We start from the raw sequence: 23689 nt of genomic DNA, 5'->3' as shown, positions 1-23689 counted from the left end.
GCTCTGAGTCCTGAGGTCCCATCCTTCCGGCGTCTCACTCTGCACTGCACCCTGGTGCCTGTTCTCTCTTCCACTGTGTGGGCGGTTTGGGCAAAGTCTGTGCCAGGCCCAGACAGTTGGGCACACCTGCTGCTTGCCCAGGTTGGGGCAGCCCCAGCCTTGCACTTTGGGGTCTGTCTCTGACCTGCAGCCTTTTGCTAATGGCTGAAGGATGCACCCTGACCCCTGCTTCCAACTCAGCTCCCAAGTCCTGGGTACTGACGCCACATGTCGCCTCCCACAGGTGGATGGGGTCACTGCAATTCAGGATGCTGTGCTGGCACGAAGAGGGACTTGTGAACACCTACCACAATCCTTAGGGACATAGAACTCAAGGAAAACTAGTGCGAGCACAGTAACCCCATGGCTGAGCAGCTCTCGGCTTCCTGGTTAGCCAACTAGGGCAAAACTGTAATATATCGAGTTTAGTTTCTAAAACCCTCGATAGAATCAAGATCAGCCCACCCATGTGAGCAGAGGGGCAGACTGAATGAAGTCCCTCTTAGTGGAGTCTCCCCAGGGCCCATGATCCAGGGACCCTGGTGCTGTGGGTGGAGGCTGAGAGCTGTGAATCGGCTTCGGGAAGACAAACCCACAGGCCAGCTGTGCCCCTCCCCCAACCCTGTACCTAGGCCTCCTGTCTGCTCTCTCCCCAGCCCGTCCCCCACAGCGGTTCCAGCGGCTATGGGAGCCTGGGCAGCAATGGGTCCCACGAACACCTCATGAGCCAGACCTCCTCCAGTGACAGCAATGGCCGGGAGGACGCCCGCAGGAGGAGAGCAGTAGGTCCCTCTGCCCCACCCCTGGGAACCTGTCTGTGGTGCATGCGGGAGTCACAAAGCACATTCAAACAACCCTGGCTGCTCTCTAAGTTCTGTTCATGGGGACTTACTTTATCATCTCTAAGAGTTGAAGCAGCAAGTCCTGGCCGGGTGGCTCAGTTGGAGCCTCATCCCGTACACCAAAAGGTCACGGGTTCAATCCTTAGGGCACATACCCAGGTTGCGGGTTCGATCCCCAGTTAGGGTGCATACGGGAGGCAACCAATCGATGTGAAATCTCTTTCTCCCTTCTCTCTAAAATCAAAAACATATCCTTGGATGAGGATTAAAAAGAAAATGAAGGGGAAAAATAATTGAAGCAGCTAAAACTGTAGCTTAAGCTTTGGATGAAAAGTTATTTAAAGAAGGCAAATCAGCCCTGACCGGTTTGGCTCAGTGGATAGAGTGTCGGCCTGCGGACTGAAGGGTCCCAGGTTCGATTCCGGTCAAGGGCATGTACCTTGGTTGCGGCCACATCCCCAGTAGGGGTTGTGCAGGAGGCAGCTGATCGGTGTTTCTCTTTCATCGATATTTCTAACTCTCTATCCCTCTCCCTTCCTCTCTGTAAAAAATCAATAAAATATATTTTTTAAAAAAAGAAGGCAAATCAAGCAAAAGGGGAGGTTTAACTTTAGGGTAGAAGGAAGAAAATGTAAAGTGCATCCCCCTTTCCTTTTACTATTCTTCCAAATCACCGGTCCGTTTTCTCTAACTTGGCCTCACAGATTCCCACTCAGCACCTCCTCCTCCTCGCTGAGATTACTCTGGCTTCTCCCTCCTCGAGGTGGGGCTGAAGTACTGTGGAGTCTCCAATGGAGAATAATGTGCTTATTTTGTCTTTATTCAAGGAAAATTCTAAAAACGGTAACAAGGTTAAAACCAAAAGTCATTATTCTGATGAATCTGGAGAACAGAAGAGAAAATCTGCTACAGGTAAAAAATTACTCACCCTTTCCTTAGTAAAACTGTAGTCTGGCCAGGTTTTTCTGGCTTTCACCTGAACTGTGGGTGGCAGGGAATTTACCCTTTAAATGTGTGCACATCCCCTGCCCTGTCCCTCAGGCAGCAGGGCCTTCACTCCTTCAACACACAACCCTGCCCAGCCAGTGTGGCTCAGTTGGTTGAGCATTGTCCCATGCACCAAGAGGTCACTGGCTAGCTTCCCAGTCAGGGCACGTGCCAAGGTTACAGGCTCAATCCCCAGTAGGGGGTGTGCAAGAGGCAGCTGATCAATGATACTCTCTCATCAATATTTCTCTCTCTCTCTCCCTTCCTCTCTCTGAAATCAATAAAAACATATTTAAAAAACAAAAAACACAGCCCTAAGCTTCAGTGTGGGTATCTGGCACCCTGTAGGCCCTCACTCCACAGAGTGGCCGTGGGCCATGTGTTTGCACTCAAGTGAGCATGTGCATACTCTCGCACCAAGGACGCTGCCCAGCTGTCCTGCAAACACTCAAATCCCTGAGTGAGTGGAAAGTGCCAGCTTTGCTCCTGGGCCGCCTTCTCAAGTGTGGCCCCACCAGCATGGGGGGCTGTCAGCCCACCCCCACTGCAGCCTGACCCTGCCTTACCACGTCACGACTTTACACCCTCACGCTTGGGCTCCTGCTCAGGTGTGCACATGCATGCTCCCCAGGCATCTGCCCTGGGGGACTCTCACTCATCCTTTGTGCTTGGGCCACATCTTTCCAGGGAGCCTCCTAGGGAATTTTGGTGCCAGAGCTCACCTCTGGCCAGGACTGTTGGCCTTTGGGATAGACGCACACTTCTGCCTTGTGCTGGGTGCTGGGGACCCACTAATGAGCAGGAGGCTCCCAGGGGAACATTGTGCAGTGCACATGATGACAAGAGCAGAAGTGTCCCCGGCAGGCTGCCCCAGAGGCTGCTGAGTCACCTTTGAAAAGAAGGGACTTCCAGGAAGCAGGGAATACTAATTGATCATGAAGCACCTGGGATTTATTGGCCCCAAAGTTTTAGGAGTTCAAGTAAGAACTGGCCTCTCTCACTGCTGAGTCCCTGACCTAAGTGCCACTGAGTTATATCCCAGTCAACAGCATCCTCCAGGCTCCATCCTCAGATGGCACAGTGGCCGCTGCCCCAGCAGGGCTGCCCAAGTGTCAGGCTGACTCTGGGTTTCTGTGTCTGTGAGCCATGTTCTGAATCCCCAGCTTTATCCTTAGGTAGAAATATACAGAGTGTACTCTTTGGGAGAAACAAGTATTAACTGAAGGCAATTTTGCCGTTCTTTCAGAAACACACAGTAGTTCTCCTGCTCAGATGACAGCTGTCCCGGCCGCAGAGGACAGGTCCGGCGCCAGCCCACCCACTGCCGCCTTTCCAGAGGAGCTGGCCAACAGGAACCAGCCGGCCGGCTCCTACCAGCAGATCAGCTGCCTGGACAGTGTCATCAGGTGCGGGCACCTCCCATCTCCCTACTCCATGGTGTCCTGCTGTCCAGGCTCTGGCCCCATTATGTGAAGCCATTTGTGATCCTCCTCACAGGTACTTGGAGAGCTGCAGTGAGGCCACCACGCTGAAGAGAAAGTGTGAATTCCCGGTGAATGCTTCCACGCACAAGGCCAGCGACAAGCGAAAGGCCACAGGCAGCCCCAGGCCACCTCCTACAGGTATCGTGTTTAGGCTGTTAAATCCCCCTGGTGAGATCAGGCATCATTAGAAGGTCTAGGGCCCCCTTCTCTCCTCCCATGGGAGTTCTGAGTGGCTTTGGGGACACAGTATATGGTGTATGCTCTTTTGTAAATGACTATGGTACATAAACGTCAGCCACCTTCCTACAAGATAGATGTAAAGGTGACTCTGGACTCTGAGAACAGGACCCCTCAGGGCTGCTGGAGGCCCAGGGGCCTCTCAGGTTATCATTCTCAGGCTAGCCCTTTTCCATGATGTCTGAATATTAACTTAGGTTAGATTAAATGGCAGGCCACTTGAACGTGGTGCTCATCCCGGTGGTCATTACTAGGATGGTAAATCAGGTATCCCCTTGTGATGCAAGCACATGCAATTGGACAGTCATGCTGTGATGGACAGTCTGTGCTCTGCCCACAGACCTTCGAGGGGCTGGGCTCCCAGCAGAGGCCCCTGACCTGAGCCCCTTGAGCTGCCCAACTGCCTGCCCCTCCCAGACGACCCAGGATGTAAGAGTCAAATTGTCCACATTTCAGAATTTCTCTTCTCCACCTTTCCCCCATGAATAAACACATGAGGATAACCCATCACCTGCCAGGATGTGTGCAATCACTTGGGTATAGGATCTGACTAGACAGTGGCATTTCTTACACAAATGGCTCGTTTTTATTGCATTTTTGTGTCTCCTTCCATTTTCTCTTATAAAGAGGCAGTGGTGCCCTCTAGAGCAAACACACATGCAGACGTCAGCGCGCACTTGACCTCGCTGACGCTGCCCGGCAAGGCGGGGAGCGTGGTGTCACTTACCAGCCAGTGCAGCTACAGCAGCACCATCGTGCACGTGGGTGACAAGAAGCCACAACCTGAGCTAGGTACGCTTGTTGGCTCTGGGATGATGTTGAGAGTAATCTAATTTTAATAATAAAAATGAGAAGTTTTGACTGCCATCTTAACGTTTTCTTTAAGTTTATGCAAGTGCAGAGCAGACCTACCACAGCCTAATAAAGGGGGTCCAGGAAATCCAGAGACCTGTTGTGCAGGGCAGGGTGTGGCCCCACCTGTTTTGATTCCTGCTGTGCTCTGGCGCCGCCTACTGGCAGTTGTCTGCTCAGGCGTAAATATGGACAGCGCTGTGGTGGTGCTGAGCCAGGGATCCAAAGCAACCTCCTCTCATTGGGCTGAGAGAACCCTCAGGCGTTGGATCCTTCTCCCCGCTTCCCATGCCCGGCTTCGCCCTTCCCTTCAAGGCCCCCGCTTCCCTGTTTGAGGGCAGGAAAGAGCCAGTACAGGTCTGAACAGCAGTACAGCCAGGGGTGGCATCTCCAAGTTGTTCTCCAGAAGAGGGAGATGATGAGGAAAAAAATACATGTCAGAGTCAGTGTCCAGACCCCCTTCCAGGACGGTCATTGCATCCACCTGTCCCTGTCCTGTCTGTACCCCAGTTCCACATGATTCGAGCTGCCATGTCCATAGTCCTGAACCTGGGTGGGGCACACAGCAGCCTTAGTCTGTTGTGCTCTGAAAGCTGATGACAGCCAGAGAATATCTTCCCTGTCAGAGGCTGAAGCCCCGAGGTACCCGAACTTCAGCCTAAGCAAACTGACCCTGGAGCCCTGGATAGTAGGGTCTCTGCCATTGCTGTTTGCCTTTTATTGTGAACCTTCTCAGAAGGCTACACAGATATTCATGGACTTCACCCCCATGGGGGGCTTCGTGCAGTATCTCACGTGGCAGTGGTCTCAGGGTTTGTCCGTTGTTTTAAAACACAGGGGCCCTTGCAGATGAGTGGTCTGCATCTTCTCTTACAGAGACAGTGGAAGACCCTGCAAGTGGACCTGAGTCCCTGGACTGCCTCGTGGGCCCCGCCATGCCCTGCAGCCTCAGCCAGGAGAAGGAGCCCTTCCGGAGGCTGGGCCTCACCAAGGAAGTGCTGGCTGCCCACACCCAGAAGGAGGAGCAGAGCTTCCTGTTGAAGTTCAAGGAAACGAGGAAACTTAGTGTTCTCCAGTCTCATTGCAATTATTATTTACAAGAGAGATCCAAGGGGCAGTTGAGTGAAAGAGGTAGGTGGTGATACCTGAATTATATGTGGATTTAAAAAACCTTTATTCCTAATAGTACTGAGTCCAGTGCAGCTTTCAAAGTGTGAAATGCCCCCAGCTTAGGAAGCCTGAGTTTGTAAGATTGCTTTTGGGACTTTACTAGTTGATGCCATCTGTTTCCGTGGCCCCCTCTCAAGGATGTCATCTCGTGTTCCCCAGGGAACGGTGCTCTAAATAGTGGTGGAGTGCAGGATGGGACAGTTGCAATGCCACCTCATCAGATACTTCTTGCCTGTGTGACTGTGAGGTGCAGGGGACTCCACCCCATCTGCCCACCCCAATGGGGCTCTTAGAAAACCAGGCAGGCCACAGCTAACTCACCCCAAAGAGAATGGGCACAGTACTGATGGGGTATTTGGTGTTAGCTCTTGAGGAAGGAGGGAGTCCAAGCTGATACCAGAAGATGTACCCTCCTAGCCAGGATGACTGAGGGCTGAGCTGCAGCCTCCAGAGCCTGTGTGTGCATGAAGCTGTCCTTTAGGCAGATTGCCACCAGGTGGTTGAAGGGCAAGGGATGAGGGAGAATAGACTAGATTCTTTGCCCCTTTTCTGGTCCAGGAGCCTGGCTCCAGACCCCTAGCCACCTTCCCAGGCCCCATGGACAAGGCTGGGCTAGTCAGAGATGCCACCTTTGTCCTGGGCTCCCAGGGTTTGACCCAGGGTCAGGGTTAGCGAGCGCAGGAGACACACAGCACATGACCCCACTCCCCTGGGCCTCAGGGCAGGCACAGCAAAGTGAATATGAAGTGAAAGAGGCCAACACCCTCTATAAAGATTGTCTTTTCTACTCTTTTTCATTTTCTTCTTCTTCTTCTCCAGACCCAGGGTCACTGCCAGACCCTAGGGAACCTCTGGAAATTATAAAAAGGTGTTCTCCCAGCCCTGGGCAGACTCACCCAGTGGACCTGGCTTGGGACAGAATTGCAGCTCCTTGCCCCCTTGGCTCAGCAGTTTGCAAGGTGCACAGACTGCAGAGCTATGCACAGCAGCCTGCCCAGACCCTGACATGGTATTTCAGGAGCCCAGTGCTCTAGCCACCAGTCCCACCAGGGGCAGATTTCCTTCTGGAAGAACACCCGCTAGAGAATGTGAATCACAAAACCTCTACCCTCTTAGCAGTTTGCCTCTGGCTGGCCCACTTGCCTTCAGCATGTAGCAAAGGTGAGAACCCCCTTGGCACAGCTGACAGGTGCCCCACACCTGCTGCAAGAGCCCTGAGTCAGCCTGTGTGCCATGACAGGAAAACCTGAGGTTCCTCGGACCATCCCATTGTCCATCCCACCCAGCCATAGTACTCCTGGTGCTGGCCCATGGCCAGGGGAGGCATGGGGACATGCCCAGAGTCCCTTTTGTCACCAGTTGAGACCCTCCAGCCTCCTAAAGAAGCTCAGCCACTTTTCACCAGAGAGGAGGGATCTGGCTCTGAGGGCAAGTGCTCCTTCCCGCCCTTTGACTTGCACTCAGGTGGAATCACAGGCAAGACAGGAAGCATCTCTTTTTAAGGACCAGTAGTGGTAAAGCTCATAAAATTCAAAAATCAGCTTAGATGATATCAGATTTCACAAACCAGTACTGGGGAACATAGAAATGCCAGCTTTTTACTTTTTATTTTTTTGGACAAATAAAACCTTTTTAATGCCACGTATCACCATCATTATTTCATAAAATAAAGGACATTTTAATGCCAGAAGAAAACAAGAAATGTGATCTTGCAATTAAGAATGGTCCTTTGATTGAATACAGTTTTATAAAAACTTAACATTTTGCCCTAATTTTTCTCACTGCACCTAGGATCAGGGAAACCGTACGGTGTTTCTGACAGTTTTTAGGCTAACATTTGGGAACATTGGACTGTTAAACTAGGAGGTGCCTTCAAGTTTCTGAGATTCTATATGTCTCTGAGAATTGACGTAATAGAAATCACGTACATTTTCAACCCTGGTTGTTTTTCTATTATTGTAGCTGCTCCTGGACTAAGAAACACCTGTGGAATAGATTCAGCCTGGAAAAAAACTGGGAAAAACAGAAAACTGAAGTCCAAACGGGTCAAGCCTCGGGACTCCTCCGAGAGCACTGGGTCTGGGGGGCCCGTGCCCCACCGGCCCCCGCTGGTGGGCCTGAATGCCACAGCCTGGTCACCATCAGACACATCCCAGTCCAGCTGCCCCTCGATGCCCTTCTCTACCCCAGTGCCAGCTTACTCCCTGCCAGTGCTCCCAGCCACAGGAATTGTACCAGTGCCAGGGGCCGTGGCAGCAGCACCTATGGAGCCCCACACCAGCTTCACAGTGCCCACTGTGCCCATGGACATCCAGCCCCCACCTTTCACTGCCCCCTTGGCCCCAGTCATGGCCTTGGTGTTACCCAGCTATCCCTTCCCCACAGTGACACCGAACTTGCCCCCGACCCTCTTCCCTGGCCAGATGATCCCTGCCTCGCAGCCTGAGTTCCTTGGTCAGACCTCACTCCCCAAACAGTCGTGTGCTTGTCCTCGGGCAGAGTGTTGGCCACCAGTGTCACGTGTGGCCACCCCAGCTACGCCAGTGTCGTCCACCGGGCCGTTGGGTCGGGCCTCCCCACCACTTTTCCAGTCCCGCGGCAGCTCACCTCTGCAGCTCAACCTGCTCCAGCTGGAGGAGGCCCCTGAGGGCAGCACCACGGCTGCAGGGACAGCAGGGTCAGCAGGTGCTGGGCCAGACTGCAAACCAGGTACATCCTGGGACTGGCCACCAAAGGCACCGCCGAATGCAAGGATTCCCTGCTGCTCTTTCTCTACAGCAGGTGGCCCCGCAGCACCCACGGTAGGTCATCTCAGACACCAGTGTTTTACGCTGAAGGTCCCACCAAGTATTTCAATTTTGACATAAATACCTGTGCTGGAAATTAATGTTTTCCAGCTAAACAACCTGATCAGAGTAGACTTGGGGCCTTTTTATTGTCTTGGATCTGAACGAAGGAAGATTGATTGTCTGATGATAAGTGCAAGGTCCAAACAGCGCACATGTCTTGGTGACTTGTTGTCATGGGCCTTGAGGTTTTTTGTTTGTTTGTTTGTTTCTTGTTTTGTTAATCCTCACCGGAGGGTATTTTTTCCATTGATTTTTAAAGAGAGTGGAAGGGATGGGAAGGAGGGGAGGGCAGAGAGAAACATTGATGTGAGAGAGACACATTGATTGCCTCCCACACATTCCCCGACCGGGGCAAGGGATTGAACCTATAACCCAGGTACATGCCTTTGATCGAGAATCAAACCCTCAACCCTTAGGTACATGGGGTGACACTCTAACCACTGAGCATACCAGCCAGGGCGGGCTTGAGATTTTATGTGACAACTGTGAGCACACAGCACAGCTGGTTAAATGCCAGAACTCAGCTCCTGAGAGGGCGGTGGAGGCAGAGGTTCTCACGGTGAGCCAGCGGCCCCATTCTCCTGTGCCTTCAGGACCGCTGGCATACTCTTACTCCATTAATGAAAGCATAGTTTCCCACAAGTTTTGTGTCCTGACAGCTCAGTGTGCAGTGGCCTGAGCTATGGCAGTGCAACCAGTAGGTGCTCTATGGAGGGCATACTCCCCGGCAAGGAAGTGGGGCCCAGGAAACAGATCAGCCTCCCAAGGTGTCTGCCACCCTCCCCACTCCCGTTTCTGGGGTCTGGCCTACAATTTCAGTTCCAATGGCCCGAGGGTTGGGGTGCTCCCAGGATTGCCCCCACTCTGGGGCATAGGTACAGGAAGCCAGAACCCACCACCAAAGAGCAGCCTTGGGTATGTGGTGGCCTCTTCCTACCTCCGTGTATGCTGCAGTGGAAGAGCAGGCATAAAACTTTCCCCCCAGGGATCTGAGAACTGCGTGATTCTCCCAAAAACTACTTGAATGAGATGCATTCATAGGCCACCACCTAGATCCTAATTGTAGTCCCAATACCCACAGGTCTGTTCATTTGGCACACGAAAAGGCAGGGTCTGAGGAGGAATGCCATCCACTATCTCCCTGAGTGGTTTTGTGCAGTCGCTTTGCAGCTGCCCCCCAGTTCTGGGGAGCTGTGTCCTGCCTGTGCCTTGACTGGTGTCTTCTCTTGTTCCTAAAGCAAGATGAGCCCTCAGATGCCCAGAACAGTGATGCCCTCTCCACGTCCAGTGACCTGCTTGACCTCTTACTGCGCGAGGACCTCTGCTCAGCTGCAGGGTCAGCCCTGTCTGGAAGTGGGGCCTCTGCCACCTCAGGCTCCCTGGGCTCTAGCTCTCTGGGCTGCGATGCATCCAGAATTGGGACAGGTATGTTGGTACCTGAGGTACTTGGGCAGCTTTCACTTCTCCCACACTAGAGGGAGCCAGGTGCACCGGAGCCACAGGCCATATGTGCTCAGGGCCTAGCACCAGGTGCACATCAGGCCCAGCAGGTGTCCAGCTGGCACTCAAAGCTCACAGCAGTTCAGACAGGCAGACAGGTGCTCTGCTCCCAGGTGGTGGGGCCCTACACAGTCAGAACTCGCATTCTCACCTGCTGGCTTCCATGTCAGGGCCATAGCAGGCCTTACACCCCACTGGCCCTTATTGGATCATCCCCCAGGCTCCCTGGGCAGGCTGGGAGGGCCGGCCAGGGTTTGCCTTCCTGAGTTGGTTCCCCTTGGGTAAGCCTAGCATATGGATGGCGTGCTTCACCCACCAGATCGCACAAGTGGGTGGACCTATTAAAATGGGACATGAATCTTCCCCACAAACTCAAAGATCCCTGCTGTCCCAAAGTGAACTTCCACTTCTCCATTCTCTGGCCTTGTTCCTTCCAGGAGGCTCACTGGAACATACTTAGGCCAGCTGCCTCCCGCTTACAAAGCCAAAACCAACTTCTCTGTGGCCTGTTTTGGTGGAGAGGTGCTAGGAAAGGGAACATGATTTCTAAGACAGGCTCAACCTGGGCTGCTCAGGCCTCCCCAGGAGAGCCACTCCATGGCACTAGTTGATATCCCATTTTAATTATCCAGGTAATTCGAGGATGGGAAGAAAAGGGGAAACCCACCAACACCGGCGCAAGTTACCAAATAAGACTCTTGGCTCCCTAACCCAGCATGTGTCCACAAGCATGGTCTGCAAGGCATCAGTGGTCTAACACGCCACTTTTTGTGTTTTTAAGGCAGTAGTAACACCAGCCACACCAGCAAGTATTTCGGAAGCATTGACTCTTCAGAGAATAACCACAAAGCAAAAGCGAAGGCAGACATGGAAGGAAGTGAGCACTTCATCAAGTACGTCCTCCAGGACCCGGTCTGGCTGCTGATGGCCGACACTGACGACAGTGTCATGATGACGTACCAGATGCCTTCCCGGTAATCATTCGGCCTTTCCCTAGGGACATGGGAAGGGTTGGGTGAAAGAGTCCTCAAACAAGGCCGCCAGTCAGGGGGGAGCTTCCCTCTGAAAGCCACCTCTCAGGTTGAGTTGAGTGGAGCAGATAGAGAAGCAGGTTCTCTCTAGATGGTTGCCTGGGCCCATAGACCCCTTCAGAGTAACCCGTTGCAGGCTTGGAGAAAGACAAGCTCCCGGCAACCCTCCAGGGTGTCGCACTACACATTTATGAAGCATCTGTGCCAACTTCATCTCTTTTGCTTTGTTGGCCAGTAACCTTGTGGGGTAAATGGGGTGTGTATGTCTTAGAGATGCAGAAACCAAGGGTCAAGGTAGATAACCGTCCCATGGCCACCAGCTGCTATGTAGTGAATCGGGTCTGTCCCCAGCTGCTCCAAGGAACATTCATGGTCCCTGCCTCTGTGAAGCCTCTTCCATAGGGCAGGTGGGAGGAAAGAAGGGAAAGGGGGAGGGAGGAGGGAAGGGAGAGAGGATTAACTCTGAGGTCAGGACAGCCAGGTCTCTGCGTTAGGGTAGACCAGGGCTCCATCTCCAGGGCCGCTTCCCGCTGGCCTAGCATTGGCAGGAGGCAAGGGAAGGTATTCTACCCACCGCCTCCTGGTAGGAACTGCCCAGATGAATTGCCCTGTACAGAACCAAGCATCTGCAAACACCCAGCTCCTGTGTATAATTTAAAGTAAAAGTAAAATTGTGACTTGGATTGTCATTTTAATAGAAAAACCACAGATTATTACTAGGGATGGTAAGTAACCCTAAACAGGGTATCCTATTTTAAATGAAAAGGAAATTTGCATTAATCAAATTCATCTAAAATTCCATTATTGATACTGAAAGAAAAAGTATGTTCTTTAAGGAAAAAGACATTCTAAAGCTTACCTCTTTCTAAACATGCGGTGAAGAAACGTAGACGAGGTTTTGAAGGAGGACAGAGAGAAGCTGAAGCTGCTGCAGAAACTGCAGCCCCGGTTCACCGAGCGGCAGAAGCAGGAGCTGCAGGAGGTGCACCCATGGGTGCGGGCAGGTGGCCTGCCCACGGCCATCAATGTGTTGGTAAGCTCACCAAGCTGCTTTTCTGATAGCACATTAAAAGGCTCTCAGGAGCACTCGGTATTCTGCTTACTGTTCTGTGAATTTAAAACTTCCAGAATTCAAAGTTTATTGAGAAAGTGAAAAGATACTGGGACACTGTAAGTCTACTTCGAAGAACTTTCTTCCAATGGCTTTTCAACGATGTTCCCAAAAAGGTCTTCTGAAATATCTAATCTCAATCATGAGCTGAAATTTGAATTTTTTTCTTTCTTTTACTTCTGTTTTCTATTTAAAAAAAGAATACCTTACCCTGACCAGATAGCTTAGTTGGTTAGAGCAACAGTCGCCAACCGGTGGTCTACAGACCACTGGTGGTCCGTGAGGTCCGAAAGGTTGGTGACGGCTGGGTTAGAGCATAGTTCCAATACGCCGCCAAGGTTGTGGGTTCAATCCCGTCAGGGCACATACAAGAACCAACCAATGAATACATAAATAAGTGGAACAACAAATCGATATTTTTCTCTCTCAATAAATAAATAAAATTTTTAAAGTCTTTTTTTATATATATATTTTATTGACTTTTTTTTTTTAATATATTTTATTGATTTTTTACAGAGAGGAAGGAAGAGGGATAGAGAGTTAGAAACATCGATGAGAGAGAAACATCGATCAGCTGCCTCCTGCACACCTCCCACTGGGGATGTGCCCGCAACCAAGTTACGTGCCCTTGACCGGAATCGAACCCGGGACCCCTCAGTCCGCAGGCCGACGCTCTATCCACTGAGCCAAACCGGTTTTGGCAATTTTATTGACTTTTTACAGAGAGGAAGGGAGAAGGATAGAGAATTAGAAACATCGTTGAGAGAGAAACATCGATCAGCTGCCCCCTGCACACCCGCTACTGGGGATGTGCTCACAACCAAGGTACATGCCTTTGACCAGAATCGAACCTGGGACCCTTCAGTCCGCAGGCTGACGCTCTATCCACTGAGCCAATAAATAAAATTTTTTAATCTTCCTATAAGATTAGGTATTTAGAAAACCTTTTTGGGAACAATGTTGAAAAAAAGAACACCTTCTTATTATAATCCCTCAATATCCAGGTAGACTGTTCAGTAACGATAGGAATATTAAATTTCTGCTCTTAAAGGCTGCCTCCCTGCAGCTGCCCCTTCTGTCTCTGTTTCTTTCTGAGAGTTCCAAAGACATGTCTGTACCCCAGCCTCTCTCCCCACTCCCTCCTGAGGCCCACACCCTGGAAGCTGCTCTTGCCAGTTCTTGGTGTCCTCCAGCCACTGAACTGCTGCAATTTTTGTCCCAGTCTTATACAACCCCAACCTTAGCGGCATCTGGAGTGAGTCACTCCCCCTAGGACCCTCCCTCCTTTGGCACATTATTGATATCCCATTTTACAGATGAGAAAACTGAGGCTAGTAACTTAACTCCAGGTCCCATAGGCAGACCACCTCTCAGATCAGGGTCCAGCAGGGCTGGCCTCCTCCTAAAACAGACATGACTCCCACAGCTGAGCAGCACCCTCAGAAACAGCTGGTCCTCCTCTCTCCTCCAGCAGCCTTACAGCTAACACCTGGTCACTGCACCTCACTCAGGTTGAACTGCATTTTTCTTACTGATTTCATGTTTTTTCTCTTTAGGAATGTGTTTACTGTGAAAGCCAGGGAAAAGGCAGCTTTTGTGTACCATATGAAGAAGACAGCCCTCCTCTGGCACTCAGCGAAGCCACAGACAAAAAAGAAAGGGAAAACGGACTTCCCCTGAGCCACAAAAACGAAGGGCAGACGTAACTGCCCCCAACCCACTCCCCGCCCACTCCAACAGCCAATCTACCTTAGACGGTGATGGAAGAGGACAGAGCTTCACAATTTGTTTCTAAGGAAATGGACAGATAAATTTTTGTTGGTTTTTTTGTTTTGTTTTAGGAAAAAAATTCATAGTTTTTTGGAGGGTGGGAAGAGTTTAGGAAGAAATACGTTTTTATATTTAAAATATAAATGTGCACTTTGGAAGAAAAGGAAGAGACTTAGCTGTGATATAACTTAAGAAAGACTGAATCCCTTGTGTAAGTGTCAGGGAGGCCACCTGAGCGCTCACAGAAGTCCCTGGACCGACTAGGCTTCCGGGGGGTGTCCAAGGCATCACACCAGGCTGTGCCCATGTGTGACTCCAAATGAGCTGAGGGCACACCTCCTGTAGCTCTCCAGGGTGTGTTTGTGTGGATCAAATTCTGTCCTCTCTTGGAAGCTGCTTTTTATCTAAATTATTATCTAGTCAAACTAGAAGTTTTTAAAACATACCAAGTGGAAATGACTGCCTCTCCTAATTTTCTTTTTGAAAATGTTTCGCATTAAGTGGTGTGAAGCAAACCGGCAGCTTTGGCTTCAGGCACCGTAGTGCCAGACATTTCTACCTGATGTCACTCTAGTTTGGGATGAACAAAGTTGAAATGCCTGCTCTGAACTAAGGCCTAGTGATTTGTGTAACCAACTCCATCAGATTAACACTCACCCAGACCCTTCTGTGAATTGATGTAGAACATCATTCTTGGCTCCTTTTCAGACCATGACCAGTATGTACATGAAAGCATGTTGTCTGTCATCTCTTCATGGTGACTTCCCTCTGCAAACCAGGCTTTGATCCCTGCGTTTGGGACCCATTCGTGTTCTTCAATTGACGAGTCCCAGACATCAGCTCTGGCTCAGGCAGAGCAGCCGCTGATACTGTGAGCTCACCCTTCCCACCACACCCTGGGCTGGGACAGCCCTTAGTCTCTTCATGAGCCTCACTTCACTTGGTGCAGCTTCGGTCTCTTTGGTGACTTCCCCCAGTTTCTCTGGCACTTTCAGGTCATTGGGACACTTGGGGAAGAGTGAGGCCAGTCTGCCCAACTTTTTGCAAAACCTCATGATGCATCATATGTCCCAAAGATTGTTCGGAAAAAAATTGTATTGGTCCCTGGAGTGAATGAGAAGTTCCCACTGATGAAGCAGTTGACTTAAAATTGCATTGAGTCTGTAGAAACTTAAAGGAAACAGGTTTCTGCTTGTTCTTTGATGGAGAAGTGGCTACCAGAATAGTGAAGACCCCTTTAATCCAGTTGGTTTCATAATAAAACCATCCTATTCTTGAATATCAATCCTATTTTTTTATTATCTCAAACAGAAAACTGTCTAACTTTTATTTTATTTACAAAGTAATATCACCTTCAGGAACCCAAGTTGAGGATGTAGTCTGTGCCTCTGTGTGATAATTAGATGCTACAGACTGCTCCCTGCCTCTGAAGTGAGGTCATGAAGGGATTACATGGGTCTTCTGAACACAAACTGCCAAAATGTCCTCTACTGTTACGAGTGTTTACCGTAGGCATTATTTCATTGTTTAATGCACACCCACTGGTTGTTGACTGCATAGCTCCATTGTGCTGAGAATGACAACAGGAGCATTTTGTGAAGTTGTTTACACGGTGCCATGCCTCCAGTCATGTTTCCTTTAGTGTATGTGCTGACACAGGTGTTACGAAAACCTTTCCTCAAATTTAAACTGAGCCTTCTTTTTAATATATTTCTAAAATATATGTAAATAAGCTCCCAGAGTCTGTGTGATGACTTGTTAGCCTTGCCGGACAAGTGATTGGTTCATGCCCAAACCAAGCTTTCTCCGCCCAGTGCAATATGTTGTTGACTGCTTGTGTCTTTTTATGACTTTTTTGCCTTTTAGAAAATTGGTAAATAAAGCAAGTATATTTTTATTTTTATTTGTATGTATTTTTAATGTAACACAGAGGAAAAACTGAATAGAGATAAAAGATTATCAAAAGATGTTTTTTAAAAGAACTCTAGAAATTCTCTTACAGACTCTTCTCACAAAGGACCCCCTCTTCTTCCCTGCACGGCAGCTTTGAGTTGGTCCCTCCTGTCTGAGTGTGGCCCTCCCCAGTGGACTTTCTAGGATATAAAGCTCATCCTGTAATCACTTGGGGGTGGGGTGGGGTCGGGCAGGGTGTTCTACTGAGCCCTGGAGCTCCTCTCTGCTCTGCATAACCCCAGCCACCGACTTTGTTCCCTTGTGCCCTCCCAAGGTTGTCTGTCCCCCCTGGGCCGGCTGCCTGGATGCTGGCCACAGGGCTGAGGATAGGACGGCAGGGCCAGGAAAGCCTACTGCCTCCATCAGAGATGATACAGGCAGCACAGTACCATCTCCCCCAGCCCACCTGCCCACTCCTTCCTTCGTGATAATAAAGCCATGCAGGGCCTGGTCAAAACGGTAGAGGACCATGGCGGGTCAGAGTGAAAAGATGAGCGAATCATGGACCCAGTCCCCACCCAGCCTTCCAGAATCAACCTATAGAGAAGGTAAGGAAGGCTTAATTATGATTACAGGACATAATATAAAGGGATATAAAACTCATCCTGTAATCAGGAGGCTTGACCCTGCCTCCTGGCCTGACTGCCTACATCCATGTGGTGATGGAGGGAGGGGGCAAAAGACTAAGTCCTCCCAGTGAGCACAGAGGCCTCTGAAAACTGGCCTTAAATAGCCAGATATGGCTGTTTCACTGCAGTTCTGAGTGCCTTTGGGGACCCTTAATTGCATTTTTATTTACCATATAACCCCAAGGGCACAACACCCCCCTTTTTTACAAACTGAAAGGAGCTGCTCAGAGCCCCCTGGGCTGATTGCCCACAGGGGCCTAGACATCCACAGGCTGCCCACTGCCTTTGTTCCCTGGGGATTTATGGCCTGCCACCTCTGTTGCTATCTGGTCCCCTTGTGGCCACGGAGCCCTGCCCAGCCTTTGCTGGCCTCTGTTCCTGGATCTGAGGGGATCAAAGGGTATACTCAGGAAGTCTGTGCTCAGGCAACCTTTGAAGGTGGGATCAGTCCAAGGGACAAATGGCAGGAAATAGGTCTGCTCAGGGAGGCCATGTTAAGGAGGAAGTGAGGACTTGGTGGCCCCAAGATGGAGTAGCCAGGCTTCTGTAAGGAAAGGGCCAAACTAGCCAACTAGTGGCCCACTGAGCAAAATTGAGGCTGACTTCAAAGATGGGGCCCTGGGCAACTTCCAGTCCAATCAAGACTAACACACCTGTTCTATCCTTATGCTTTTTCCCCCCCAAGGGCTCTTGGTCATATCCCAGTTGGGCATATCCCAGGACTTAATTTTTCCTTCCTTCAACTCTAAACAGCATTCTTCAACACCCCCACCCCTACCCCATGCAAAACAAGGCTTTCAGGTCCCAGCCCTCCTTTCATCTCCCCCCTTCCCCTGACAACTATCTCCTGTCCTTTCTTTTTACAACCAACTTTATATTATGTCCTATAATCATAATTAAGCTTTCCTTGCCTCTACAGATTGATTCTAAATGCTAAAACCCTATGAATAGTGTTGTGACTGTGAAAGAATTGGCTACTGAGCCAAATAATGTGCTAAGATTATTCTGGGACTGGTTTTTTTATTTTTTATTTTTTCTGGAGTTCCTTGTTGCCTTTCATTTTTTGCTTGCACCATTTGCCTTTATTTGTCCCTTGGCCCCCATACTCAGTACCCAATCAGGTGTTCTATTGAACTTTTCCCTGAGGCCTCCCCCAAGGTCCTGATCATCCTGTTCCATTATGAGCTGATTTTCATGGAGAGCACTCTAAAACACATGTTTGGCCTTGTTCAAATAATATAATGGCTAATGACAGGGGTATGAATCATAATTTGAGAAGTATCACTGAGTTTATTTTTCCATATCTCAGCTTCTCAGAGTAGTGAAAACTTAACTGTAATTGTGTATGTGTGCGGGTGTGTATGCATGTGTGCAGGGCTGTGTTTCCTTTCCTGGAGTGATGTCTAAATGGCAAAGAAGAATAATGTTACAGGCCAGCTTGGGGTCCACCCCCTAACTCTGCCAGTGCCCCCAGTAGGTATGGAGGATGGAAGGTCAGTTGGGTCTCTGAGCAACCAGGAGAGGGCAGAAGGGAGAGAGCTGGGTTTTCTGGCTTGTGGAGGAGACTGAGGACAACAGGGTGAGCAAAGTAAAGGAGTAGGTTCATACCTGGGTGAGTAGTGCTGGGCTGGGGAAGTCGCAGGGGCCTGCTCACAAAGAAGCAACCAAGTGGCAGCTCAGACACAGGTGAGAATCAGCAGAAGGGGCTCCCAGGTAGTAATAGAAGTCAGTGAGGTGACTCCGGGAACCTTCAAACCTCTAATTAAACTAGCCCTGCCTGTGAGGTCCCTCTGGTGGGGAGCCAAGTGAAATTGCCACCTGGAGGGCTGCCAGGTCTGCCTTAAGTGGCTGGGGATGGAGTGGTGATAGTTTCTATGGCCTAGTCCTACCAATCCAAAGTTCCTGGACATTCCCTACCCACCCAGTGCTCCTAGGAGACCAGGTAGATAGGGGACCCTAGATCGGGCTGTATCCTTGACCAGGGATGGAGGTACAATCCTAATCTTAATCCCTGGTGAGTAGTAGAGTACTGGTTAAGGGTGCAGTGCTACTGTGGAACAGGTGCACTTCCACCAGGTGAATGAATAAGGAAGCTGAGATCTGAACAGTGAGGAAATAGCCATTGAAGGGGGAGCCTGGAGAGTGTTCCTGGCAGAAGGCGATGCCACAAGGCATTTTGGCATCTGGCTCTTCCTGGTGGTGAGAACATAGGCCATGGAGCAGGGGCCTGACCAGCGTCCCCAGGGCACTGTCCAAGCGGGAGGCTCCACGGCCCACACATCCCACCCGCATGGAGGCCGGGCTGGCAGATGGGCGGCCCGCGGTGGGGGTGGCGGTCGTCTGGCGGACACAGGCGCGCCCGCCTCCTGCCCGCGGGACAAAGCCGGCAGCGACAAAAGAGCGGCTAACACCTGTCTCTCTTGGCGCGGCCACCGCTTTTCTCCGCAGAAGCGGCTGCAGCTGCCAACTGTCACGGGCATCAAGTTACGGGGTCCAGACGGCGGCTTCTGCGAGCCTGGGCGGCGGCGGCGGGGGTGGGGGTGGGGGCGGCGGGCCGGGGGCAGGAGGGTAAAGGGAGCTGAAGGGGGCGGGCACGGCGGGAGGGATGAAGGAGACTGGGGAGAGGGGGGCCAGGCAAAGGACCAGGGATGGGGACCAGGGAAGGGCGGGAGGTGGGGAATAATCAGGGGGTAGAGGGTGAGCTGGGATGGGGACCGGAAAAGGGGGGCTGCGCCCGGGGAAGGGTGGACGTGGAGCTAAGAGGGGAAAGGGAAGTTAAAGGGGGACCGAAGGAGCGAAGGGCATTAGGATTAGGAGGAGATAGAGGCTCAAGGGGTGACGGGATGATGTCCAGCTGTGGGGGCTGCGGGGCAGAGGAGGGAAGGACGAGCGGGGGTGGGGAGAATGACCAGAGAAGGGGAGCCTGGACGTGCGGCAAAGCCGACGAACCCCGCTCCACTAGGATCCCCGCACAAGCGGAGGGCGGCGGAGGGGAGGGCGGTGTCCAGACACACAAGTCCGCAAGAAACGCAAGGGGGCCACGTCCCACTCCCGCCCCCGTTGCCCTATGGGCTCTCACTTTCGGGGCTCTGCAGCCACGCCAGTCCAGACCCGGGGACCCCTTCAGTCTGGAGACCACGGGCTTGACTGACTTTGCCCGCCATGTCCAAGACTCAGCACTCAGCGCTCCTCTGGGGAGGCACTTGATGAACCCAAATGTGGATGCATAGGTGGATGGATGGATGAGCTCCTGCTCGCACGCACAGCTGACCTGGGGGCGTTGTTCAGGGTATGCAGGGAAACCTGCGCACCCGAGCCTCAGCTCCTAGGGTCACCGCCCCCTGTTGTGCCTCCCCTGAGGGGGTCGCGCAGAGGCGGAGCTGGGGTCCACGCCCGCCAGCCACACCCCGCCAGCTGCCTACCGACTAGGACAGCGGGGCTGGACAAAGCGCGCCGCTTTAATTGGCTGCGGTGCGCCTCCGGCCAGCGGCTCCAGCCCTACGCGGCCAATCGGCGCATAGAGATGCAAATAAAGCTCTATAAAAGGGGCGGGGCCGTGTGCGGGCGGAAGAAGCGAGAGTGGGGAGGGCAGGGGCTATCGCCGGCGGTGCAACTAAGGGCGCTAGGCGCGCCCGCGGCGCTTCGGGCGGTGCTGATTATGGCTTCGCCCCTGGCGCCTGGACGCGACCGTGCGGGCCGGGAGAATAAGGACCGCTGGGAGGCGCGGGGGGACCGCAAGGTGAGGGCTGGGGCCCCGGGCGTGTGGGCGTGTGGGCGTGCGGGGGCGGGGGGCGGGGGCCGGCGCGGCGCTGCAGCTTAGTCGCCCGCTTCCCGCAGGCCCGGAAGCCCCTGGTGGAGAAGAAGCGGCGCGCGCGGATCAACGAGAGCCTGCAGGAACTGCGGCAGCTGCTGGCCGGCACCGAGGTGAGGCTGGCGGGCCGGTGCCCAGGGGCTGCTGAGCGGGCGGACGGGGGTCGGGGCATTGCCTCGCCTCACCTCCCTTCCCCACCTGGCGCCTCCGCCGGCGCAGGTGCAGGCCAAGCTGGAGAACGCCGAGGTCCTGGAGCTGACGGTGCGGCGTGTGCAGGGAGTGCTGCGGGGCAGGGCTCGCGGTGAGTGGTGGCAGGGCGCGCGGGCTGGGGCTCGTCGAATTGAAGACTTCTCCGTCTGACGCCCCTGTGCAGTCAGCGGCGAGAGCTCATCCCGGAGCAAGGCGTGCCCCAGCATCTTCGGGGTGAGCCCCATCACCGCTTGACGGGTGGGTCAGGACATGGCAGTCCAGGCTCACCGGACCGGGCACGGCTCTCTCCCTCCCATTTCCGGGTGCAGGGCTCGAGCAGCTGCAGGCAGAAGCCAGCGAGCGTTTCGCTGCCGGCTACATCCAGTGCATGCATGAGGTGCATACGTTCGTATCCACGTGCCAGGCCATCGACGCCACCGTCGCCGCCCAGCTCCTGAACCACCTGCTTGAGTCCATGCCACTACGCGAGGGCAGCAGCTTCCGGGATTTGCTCGGGGACGCTCTGGCCGGCCCCCCGGGAGACAATAGGCGAAGCAGCTGGATCACAGGAGGGGCCCTGGTGTCCCCGATACCCAGCCCCCCAGTCCCTAGCCCCCCAGTCCCCGGGGACGACCTGTGCTCTGACCTAGAGGAGGCCCCTGAGGCTGAACTGAGCCGAGCATCTGCTGAGGGCCTGGACTTGGTGCCTGTGGCCTTGGGCAGCCTGACCTCTGCGGGCATAGTCCAGAGCATCTGGAGGCCTTGGTGACCATCACCAGCCTGCCAGTCCTGAGCCTGCAAAGGTGAGTCCAGCCTTCCCACCTCTAGTTCCTCCTCCCTGGAGTCCAGATGTGGTGGGGCAGGGTCCTGATGTCTCCCACATCTGTCCTTTTCTAGTGGATGGCTTGTAGGGAAGTCCTGGATGACCAGCCCAGTCAGGCTCCTAGCCCTTTCCTTAAGAGAGTAACTTTTATGGACCCCCAGTCCTATTCCCCGCTCCACCCCCACCTCAAGGAGGGAGCTGCAGAGCTACCACCAGGGCTCCCTCTCCCTGGCTTTTGCCTGTCCAGCCTTTTTAGGCACTGTGTGGACCTTGGGGCAGGGGTGACCGGAGTGGTGCTGAGCCTTTCCTCAGTGCAGGGCGCTAGTGTTGGGGCAGAAGGAGACCTCAGGCCCTGGCAGCCCTGACCTGAGCAGAAACTTGAACTTGCCACTTCAGCCAGGGCACAGGGGAGGCAGGTGCAGAATTGCCCATAGCTGTCAGAGAAGCAAGGCTTTCTGTATGTCTTGCATTTAGCAGACTTGAGTTTGTAAATTAGGTTGCTATTGAACATTCCAATTTACTAAATAAATGATTTTGGAGAGTTAGTTACCCTTCTGAAGTATTACTGAATGATGTGGTGTCATTAATGTGTCAAATATAAATACCAAACTAAGTAAGTTTTTCCTGTATCTAATGCTCACGCTTCATCAGCAAAGTAAGCAGTATAATGGCAGTGGAGATGGGATACTCTGTCTCACAGTGGACAGTGCTTCCTCCTCCCTATTGCATGGCAGCTCCAGACGGGTTTCCCCTGCAGGTCGTTAGACTTGACCTGCTCTCCCTGGGGTTGTGTGCAGCCTGGAGATGGATATCATTGGCATGGGGTTTGTCTCCAAAGTAACCAGGCAATAGGGAAGCAGCCTATCCCCTGGACCATTCTCTGGTTCATGAGCTCCCAGGAATAAACTAGTGCTTAATTTCTAGCCACGTGATTTGGAAGTTTCTTTTAAAAACCTGTGTTAGAATCCATAAGTGTGGTGTCAGTCTGCTTGTGTTAGGTTGTCACTTTTCTTGACTGAGAGCGAACTTCCACTACTGCTGGTGACTTCCGTGACCCAGATCACAACTTGAAGTGAAAGCACCATGGCTGCAGGCAGCTTGGACTGGGCTCAGGAGGTCAGAACCTTGGAAGGAGAGTGAAAGGATGGGCAGCTGGAGTGTAGGGAGACTTCCCTCCTGGGCTGGGTCAGGACCTGCAGTTACCATGTGGTCAGTTAACAGCAGTCACTGCTGTAGGTAATCCAGCCCCTCTTTTGCTTCAGTGCTCCTCTCTAGTTGTGTACCTGTGCTTTGAGAACAACTTTCCCCACAGCCCTCTTACAAAGCCCCCAGAAGGTCCTGACTACCAGGGGCATTTCACACTGGCTTCCTTAGAATTCAGTCTTAGGCATCAGTCATCAGGTTCTAACCAGATGCAGCTTAATTTTAGTGACTGGGGATAAGTTGTTGAAGGGGTGGGTGAGGGAGGCAGGTCCATAAGACAGGGCTTGAGAAGATAAAAATATTATTCTTGGGATTATTTTAATTGCCCCACACAGATAGATATAGGATGTGTCCACAGGAACACATGAAGAGCAGATCCACCTGTGAGACCTCTGTCCCCTGTGGCTTCCAGAGGCGACTGTGGTGAACTTTGGCGGCCATAAATGGCTGCAAACTTGGTGGATTAAAGCACCACACATGTATTACCTTGCAGTTCTATTGGTTAGAAGTCCGAGACACAATTCACTAGACTAAAATCAAGGCAGGGCTGCACTTTCTGGAGGATTGAGAGTGAATCTATTTTCTTTTTCCTGCTTCAGAGGCTACCTGCATTCCTTGGCTGGTGGCCCCTTCCTCCATCTTCAAAGCCAGCAACGTTGCATCTATCTGACCCTTCTCCCATAGTCACAACTCCTTCTGACCCTCCTGTTTTTAAGGTCCCTTGTGACCCTTGTGATTAAATTGGGTAATCCAGGATACTCTCCCTATCTCAAGGTCCTTAATCCTTAATCAGATTTGCAAGGCCTCTTGCCATGTAAGGTACATTCACAGGTTCTGGGAATGAGGATGTGCATATCTTTGGGGATCCATTATCCTGCGTACCACATCCACCTTTGTGTCTGCCCAGGCATTCTGCCTTCCACCAGGATGCACTGTGTCACTGGGTTCCCTCCCCTCTGATATCTTAGTGACTCTGCTCTCTTCACTGCATCATAAATCTCCCTTGCACTTGCCGAAACCGGTTTGGCTCAGTGGATAGAGTGTCAGCCTGTGGACTGAAGGGTCCCGGGTTCGATTCCGGTTAAGGGCATGTACCGTGGTTGCGGGCACATCCCCAATGGGAGGTGTGCAGGAGGCAGCTGATCGATGTTTCTCTCTCATCGATGTTTCTAGCTTTCTATCCCTCTCCCTTCCTCTCTGTAAAATATC

General features: G+C 52.2%; 2 protein-coding genes across 6 annotated transcripts in view; both read left to right on the top strand.

The window, feature by feature from the left end:
• The window catches only part of PER2 (period circadian regulator 2), a 35014-nt gene extending 19239 nt beyond the window's left edge, over positions 1-15775 (top strand). The window contains exons 13-23 of one of the 2 annotated variants that reach the window (XM_080670910.1): positions 696-821; positions 1709-1793; positions 3115-3274; positions 3366-3490; positions 4217-4381; positions 5318-5572; positions 7574-8412; positions 9699-9885; positions 10742-10934; positions 11874-12024; positions 13659-15775. In XM_080670910.1, the coding sequence (XP_080527036.1) occupies positions 696-821; positions 1709-1793; positions 3115-3274; positions 3366-3490; positions 4217-4381; positions 5318-5572; positions 7574-8412; positions 9699-9885; positions 10742-10934; positions 11874-12024; positions 13659-13808 (2436 nt within the window). In that variant the 3' untranslated portion in view covers positions 13809-15775. The remainder of the gene's footprint in view (positions 1-695; positions 822-1708; positions 1794-3114; positions 3275-3365; positions 3491-4216; positions 4382-5317; positions 5573-7573; positions 8413-9698; positions 9886-10741; positions 10935-11873; positions 12025-13658) is intronic. The other variant, XM_080670911.1, reaches the window with a different exon arrangement.
• Positions 15776-20022: 4247 nt separating this feature from the next.
• HES6 (hes family bHLH transcription factor 6) lies at positions 20023-23689 on the top strand. 4 transcript variants are annotated; one of them, XM_080669462.1, is made up of 5 exons: positions 20027-20193; positions 20292-20378; positions 20485-20566; positions 20784-21257; positions 23080-23689. In XM_080669462.1, exons 1-4 carry the CDS (start codon positions 20113-20115, stop codon positions 21221-21223), a joined length of 690 nt encoding a protein of 229 aa, XP_080525588.1. In that variant the 5' UTR covers positions 20027-20112; the 3' UTR covers positions 21224-21257; positions 23080-23689. The 4 variants fall into 4 exon arrangements, with proteins under 4 accessions (XP_080525587.1, XP_080525588.1, XP_080525590.1 ...); XM_080669461.1 differs by having other exon boundaries at positions 20023-20193; positions 20784-23689; XM_080669464.1 differs by lacking the exon at positions 23080-23689 and having other exon boundaries at positions 20034-20193; positions 20485-20526; positions 20784-21831.

Source organism: Plecotus auritus (assembly GCF_963455305.1).
Source record: "Plecotus auritus genome assembly, chromosome: 5".
NCBI lineage: Eukaryota > Metazoa > Chordata > Mammalia > Chiroptera > Vespertilionidae > Plecotus > Plecotus auritus.
This window is presented reverse-complemented; position numbering and strand designations above follow the sequence as displayed.

Bases quoted from the DNA above. Each gene is read 5' to 3' on its own strand.
- HES6 (XM_080669461.1), top strand. From the start codon at position 20,113: ATGGCTTCGCCCCTGGCGCCTGGACGCGACCGTGCGGGCCGGGAGAAT. The intron at 20,194-20,291 runs GTGAGGGCTGGG...CGCTTCCCGCAG, and splicing joins AGGCGCGGGGGGACCGCAAG to GCCCGGAAGCCCCTGGTGGA. The intron at 20,567-20,783 runs GTGAGTGGTGGC...TTCCGGGTGCAG, and splicing joins GCTGCGGGGCAGGGCTCGCG to GGCTCGAGCAGCTGCAGGCA.